At 41.1% G+C, this 7,044-nt stretch overlaps 1 protein-coding gene across 1 annotated transcript in view; it reads right to left on the reverse strand.

The window, feature by feature from the left end:
* The window catches only part of LOC119573440 (putative protein TPRXL), a 13,007-nt gene extending 7,141 nt beyond the window's left edge, over nt 1–5,866 (reverse strand). Inside the window, exons 1-3 of the mRNA XM_037920668.1 lie at nt 5,819–5,866; nt 2,804–2,951; nt 775–930 (exon numbers count right to left, since the gene is read on the reverse strand). Of these exons, the coding sequence (XP_037776596.1) occupies nt 775–930; nt 2,804–2,951; nt 5,819–5,866 (352 nt within the window). The remainder of the gene's footprint in view (nt 1–774; nt 931–2,803; nt 2,952–5,818) is intronic.
* Nucleotides 5,867–7,044: the final 1,178 nt, after the last annotated feature.

The following is a 7,044-nucleotide window of genomic DNA, read 5'->3' on the forward strand; positions in this document are numbered from 1 at the left end:
CTCTCCATCACACACGAGACCCCATCCCCTCCCCCCTCTTCCCTCTCCCATCGGCGTCCCTCCCCGACCACACAACAAAAGACGAACGAACGGCCTTCCGTGCGTCCCCGTCACCTTCCGTCCGTCACAGGCGTCCTCAGCCACACGAAACATTCTTGACGCTACTCACGGCTGTGCGTAACAATTATATGTCCCGCGGCCACCTCGGCACTGAGAATCTGATTGATAATAGGAACTTCCGTTGAAATGCAGTGATGCGTTGATGCGCCATCATGTCATCGACCTCCGCTCTCGTGACACGACGCTTTAGGCTGTCGTGGTCGTCACCTTCCTTCGCTTTGCCTCGAAACATTCGCTTTTCTCATCGTACTCCCTCTTTATTCCCCCCTCTTTCTGACTGGTCATTTGTTCCTCCGTTGTGTGTGTCTGTTGTATGACTTTCTCTCTGGCTCCCACTTTGAATTTTGAAATCCACGACTTCGTTTAAACTTAAATAACTTCATCTCTTTTAACACTACTTATAAGAAAATCACTCTCTTCTTTGTTTTCCTCTAATCAACTCTATTTTATTTCGAAACGTCGCACTAAAAGGATGAAATAAAAATAAATAAATAAATAAATAAATAAATAAATAGATAACTAAAATAATCAATAACCAATAAAAAAAATGAAACTAGGAAGACGTACGTGAGAGAAACGCAGAAGAAGTAAACAAATAAACGGCGAGAGTAAAGGATCGGGCAAAAGGGACGGAAACGCGAAGGAAAATGAGACCTGTGGATCGACCACTTTCGCCATGTTCCCGCCGCGGCCGGAGCCAGAGCGCATTATCCAGGGCCTCCGTGCGTGAACGTGGGGGAGGCTGAGGCGAGGCTGACGGTGCTGGGAAGGAGGGCTGACGGCAGGTTGAGACAAGAGGGGCTGACAGCGCTGGGGGAAAGAGGAAAACGCGGCTGACTATTCCGGAAGAAAGAGGGCTGACACACAGAAAAATCGGCACACACATGCTGTATACACGCGCGTGTGAATGCATGCATATACATAAACACACGCTCATACACACAAGCACGCACGCACGCGCACACACACACACACACACACACACACACACACACACACACACACACACACACACCCACGCACGCACACACACACGCACGCACGCACGCACACACATAAATACATTCATGTATGTATATATATATATATATATATATATATATATATATATATATAAAATTCCGAAAGCAATCCACATATTTCTACCGCTGACCTCGCCAGACCTCCTGGGTCATCTCAGGTCAATTTCTCTATCGCCGTTTTTTATCTCCCCGTGTCCCGGTAAAGAGCTTAACACAAATTGAAAAATACCTGCTCCTTGTATCCAACGATCCTTTTTTTTTTTTTTTTTTTTTTTTACTTGAGTTTTACCTTATTTTCTAGCTTTTTTTCTTCTTCTTATACCTTTTTATTTGAAATCTAAAACGTGCATTTGGAGATTTGCAGTGTTCTGTGCTCATCAATTTTTCAGTCGCTGAGCACCACTGGTATTATCTTCTCACAAAATCCTTCTTTTTAACTAGTTTATATTCCTCCTCGTTCTTAAATGTTTACTTATCCACTCACTAAACACCATCTCTATCTCTCATCCGCATATCCGCTTATTTTCATAATTACTGGTTTGTCGAATTTCTTTTTAAACGAAGATTCGGTTGCAGTATCATACGTGTTTTTTTTTTTTTAGAGGGAGAGAGAGAGAGAGAGAGAGAGAGAGAGAGAGAGAGAGAGAGAGAGAGAGAGAGAGAGAGAGAGAGAGAGAAAGAGAGAGAGAGAGAGAGAGAGAGAGAGAGAGAGAGAGAGAGAGAGAGAGAGAGAGAGAGAGAGAGAGAGAGAGAGGAGAGAGAGAGAGAGAGAGAGAGAGAGAGAGAGAGAAGCACAGTCTCTTTAAACGATAATTTCTGTTGTTATCAAATGTTATTTTTATTCAGGAAATGGATGAGTCTTTAAACTTTTTTTTATTCTTTTACAGTCTGATTCCTGCTTCCGCTAAGTTTTCTTTTTCCTATTCACTCTTACCGTTAATCTTTTTAATATCACTTGAATTTAGGAACAACGGAACAACTGTTCATTTCCGACGCTTTTTTTGTATGACTTCCTCTCATAATCTTTCTAATTATCCGTCGAATTATATATTTATTAACAACAACTGAAAGACAATTTTAATATAAAATCTTTGGAACTATTAGTCGAAAACATTTTTTATCTGTATTCCTTCTATAGAAGTAAATCTAGAGATAAGCGTAAGTATTTTCCTTTTTTTTCCCCAAACATCCCGACCTCTTAATAAATTACCGAATTTCGACCCTCGTTTTCTCTCTTTCTTAAAACAAATGGAAGTTCTTTGTCATCTTACTGCCGATAATGGCCATTGTCCGAAAGTCATGATCACTGTTCCCAGAGCCATCTCTACCCCTGGCTGTTACGGCCCGCGGCTTCCCACCTTACGGTAATCCATGGTCCGATAGATTCCGACACTCTTCGACATTACGATAATCCGACGTTTATAGGTTCGGAAGACTCGCAAAGGTCGTGAATCGCTTTGCCGGCAACCCCTTATTCCCGCCGATAACTCCTCGTTTTTCCTCACCCCCTCTTCTTCTCCGTCACCCCCTTTTTAATGTCCTCCTTTCTCATTCCTCTGCGGTTCCCATTTCACTTACTTATCACCCTTTATCCCAATGGTGCTTGGGGTCCCATATACCCCCTCCTCCCCCTGACCCCCTCCCGACGGCCGGCCCACTACCGATCCCCTCGCATCGTTTGAATTCCTTGATATCGATCTCGACTTCGGACAGATCCCAAGCCTTGAGGTTCTGTGATTTGTTGACAAACACGGAGAACCTTTTTAGCGGTCTTGTTCCCCGGACAATATCTGTGCGCGAGTGAGAAACCTATGGGTTTTTCTTCTTCTTTTCGGGTGTGGAATGATGTCTTCAAAATTATGTGTTCTATGCATTTGCTCCGTTTTCTTCGGCTTAAAGAAAACGTATTGCAGTCTTCTACTAAGCGTGGGGGATTTAACACGCGTCGGATCTCTCATAAAATACAGACCGCAAGAGGCCCGCATGGACGCCTCAGTGAAACCCTTTTCCGCGCCACAACAGCAGTATCAGGTTCATCAGAGCGGCGACACGCGATAAGCATCACGACAAGTCCCAATTCATTACGCAAACAAACCCCCCGAGTCAGCGGGACACACACATGCAGAAAAAAAAAACAGCGGGGATCAAAGGCGGTCCGGGCGTAGTCCCACCTCGCAAACACTCCCCTCCGTTCCCTCTACAGCTCCCTGCCCTGTCCTACTCCTTCCCCTAATACCCTCCCCTTGCTATTCCTTACCCTTTACCTCCTGATACCCCCCATCCCACCCCTACGACTCCCTTTACCCCCCGCCCCTCCGCCCCTCCGCCCCCCCTCTCTGTCCCTTCCTCCGTCAGCTGCCAACGAGGAGGCATTACAATAAAACCATTATTTGTTGGTATGTGGAGGACAGGGGACGCCGCGACACTGTTTATCTTCCCCTTCTGCCTTCCTGCCGCCCGCCGTCTCCTCGCCCAAGAGACACCTGCTTGAAGAACCCATCTTTTTCCTTTCCTCATCTCCGTGTCCTTCCTTCTCTCTATCTACTCCATTCCCTTAAAAAAGAAAGAAAGAAAGAAAAAAAAAAAGAAAAAAAAGAAAAAAGAAAAAGAAAGAAAAAAGAAAAAAGAAAAGAAAAGAAAAGAAAAGAAAAAGAAGAAGAAAAAAAAAAAAAATAAATAAATATATATATATATATATATATATATATATATATATATATATATATATATATATATATATATATATATATATATATCCATGTCATCTCGGAACTTAATCTTATCCATTGCTAAGCTTTACGTATCTGTTCCGTGGCCATATAAAGACCCGCTTGCCTTGTAGGACCCACCTGTCAACATCAGATCGCTGGACAGACAGACGGATGGTTTGTTTCTACGTCTCTGACTTGTAATGATCTTTATCGCTTGAGGTAAAACGTGTTTTTTTTCCTCTTTTTTTCTCTCTTTCTTTTAAGAGAGAGAAACGTAGAATAAAAATCTCGTCGTTGTTTTTTCTGAAATTTACGCTGATTTGGAAATATAAATTAACTTCATGTGGATTTCTTAATTTCACATACATACGTGTCATTTGTTCGCATGACAATCAAATCTTCTGCACACACACACACACACACACACACACACACACACACACACAACACACACAACACACACACACACATACACAACAAACACACACACACACACACACACACAACATATATATATATATATATATATATATATACATATACATATATATAATATATATTATATATATATATATATAGTATATATGTATCTATATATATATTACTTATATATACACATATATATGTTATATATATATATATTATATATATTATATAATATATTAATATATATATATAATATTATATATATATATATACACACACACACACACACACACACACACACACACACACACAACACACACACACACACACCACACACACACACACTATATATAAAATATATATATATTATATAATATATATATATATATATATATATATATATATATATATATATATATTATATATATATATATATATATATATATATATATATATATATATATATATATGACACCCATAAACACAGCGAGCTAGCGCCAGACCGCCTCACCTGCAGCGATGACACTTGAAAAGACTAATTATAGATAATTAAGTCCCTTTCGGTCATTTGGTCATGGGCGATGTATCATGTCTCTTAATGGAGAAGGAAGAACATATGTCGGAATAAACAGACACAGAAAAGACACTTAGATACGTGGTATATCTTTGGCGTGAAAGGATACATTAATCCTTTATTGGAACGTATTTGCTGTGTTTCTGCGTATTTTGTTTTCGTTTTATGGTACGTTTTCGCGTTTGTGTGAATTTATTGTGGTGGGATTAATTATAGTGAAGTATGTTTGAATCGAGTATGATTTACGTCAAAATGTCATCTATGACAAATGTAAAGTATTTCGGCCAATTTTGTTTTAAGGAATACATACAGAATCCAAGCTCTAATGTGAGTATAATATTATCTCCATAATGATGTAAGTTATAAAGAAAAAAAAGTAAAAAAGAAAGAAAGAAAGAAAGAAAATAAAATAAAATAAAAGAAAGATAAGAGGAAGAAGAAGAAGAAGAAGAAGAAGAAGAAGAAGAAGAAGAAAGAAGAAGAAGAAGCAGAAGAAGAAGAAGAAGAAGAAGAAGAAGAAAAAGAAGAAGAAAAAAATATATATACATATATATATATATATATATATATATATATATATATATATATATATATATATATATTTTTATATTTGCGGTCATGAAACTTTTGCCTTCCACCCTCGCCTTTTTTCCTTCTCCACATCACCCCCTACCCTCCATATGACATCCCTCCCCTCCCCCTCCCCCTCCCCTCCCCTTCCTTCCCTACATAGTGTCCCTTCCACTCCACATTACTCGTCTTGCTCCACAACCTCTCCCTTCCCTACTCTTCCCTTCACTTCACCCTCCCACTTCTCTTAACTCACCCCTTCCTTCCACTTCACCCCTCCCTCCACTTATCCCCTCCCTCCACTTCACTCCCACCCCTCCTCTTCACCCTCTCCCCCTCCCTCCCCCTCCACGCGCCTCTCTTACCCGCCACCGTAAACACCACCTGAACTTCACCTGAACATCACCTGCTTGGGACGCCTTCTGCAGGTGTGAGCTAAGCATGAGGTCTTGCGGCAGGCCGGAGGGGGTCAGGGGGTGGGGTGGGGATTGGGTGGGGGGTTGGGGTTGGGTTGGGGGTGGTGGGGGTGGATGGGGGGGGTGGGGGTGGATGGGGTGGGTGGGGGTTGGGGTGGGACGGAGACAGAGGGGTGGGTGGGTGGGCGTTCGAGATAGAGGAGATGAGAGGAAGAGGAAGGAGAGATTGAAGGAAGAGGAAAAGGAGGAGGAGGAAAAGGATAAGGGAGAAAGGGAGAGATTGATGGAGGAGGAGGAGGGGGATAGGAAGGACGAGGAGGGAGAGATTAAAGGAGGATGGAGAGGATGGGAAAGATACGAGGGGGGGGGGAGACTGTGGGAGGAAAAATAGAAAAGAGACAGGGAAAGGAATGAAAAGTGGAAGAAGAAGAGGAAGGAGAAGAATGAAAGAATAAGAGGGAGAAGAAGAAAGAAGAAGGAGAAAGAAAGAAAAAGAAAGAAAAACGAGAAAGGAGAAAATGACGAAGAAAATATAAGAAATGGAGACCCGGAACTAAGGATACAGAAAACTGACATTACGAAACACAGGAGCAAGATACAGAAGCAGAGGAAGAGGATAAGAATGAGGAAGAGGAAGGAAATGAAGGGAAGAGAAAGAACATTTAAAGAGACGAAGAAAGGCGAAAAATACGGGTGTATTTAAAGCGAAAAGAGATTGGAAACATAACTTTCCCGCGTAAAAGAAAACGGGAACTTCAAAATCTTATCAAATCGGATTCGAACCTTTTATAGACGAATCGAATTGCATTAAACACGATGTCAATCCCATTACGTGATATGGCAACAGTGATGAAGATCCTTACAGGTGTTACCAAGGCCGGGGAACATCCTTCTACATGTTAGTATATGTTAGTAACGATTATGATTAATAGGTGGGTGTGATGCCTCGTATATTAGTGTTGTTATTAGTTTAATGAAAGGCCTTTTGGTAACGGGGACTTAAGGTAATGGCTTTTGATAGCATGTGTGACGTCAGGTAAAGCGTTGGTAGCGATTGTGCTATTAATGTCATCGGGGGAAAAAAAGATATATGCATTTGGAAAGTCGAATAAACTTATTCAAAATAGGTATTATTATGATTACGTTTAATCATATCATGTGTATGTGACAATGCACACACACACACACACACACACACACACACA

This window comes from Penaeus monodon, chromosome 5 (assembly GCF_015228065.2).
Source record: "Penaeus monodon isolate SGIC_2016 chromosome 5, NSTDA_Pmon_1, whole genome shotgun sequence".
In the NCBI taxonomy this organism is placed as follows: Eukaryota; Metazoa; Arthropoda; class Malacostraca; order Decapoda; family Penaeidae; genus Penaeus; species Penaeus monodon.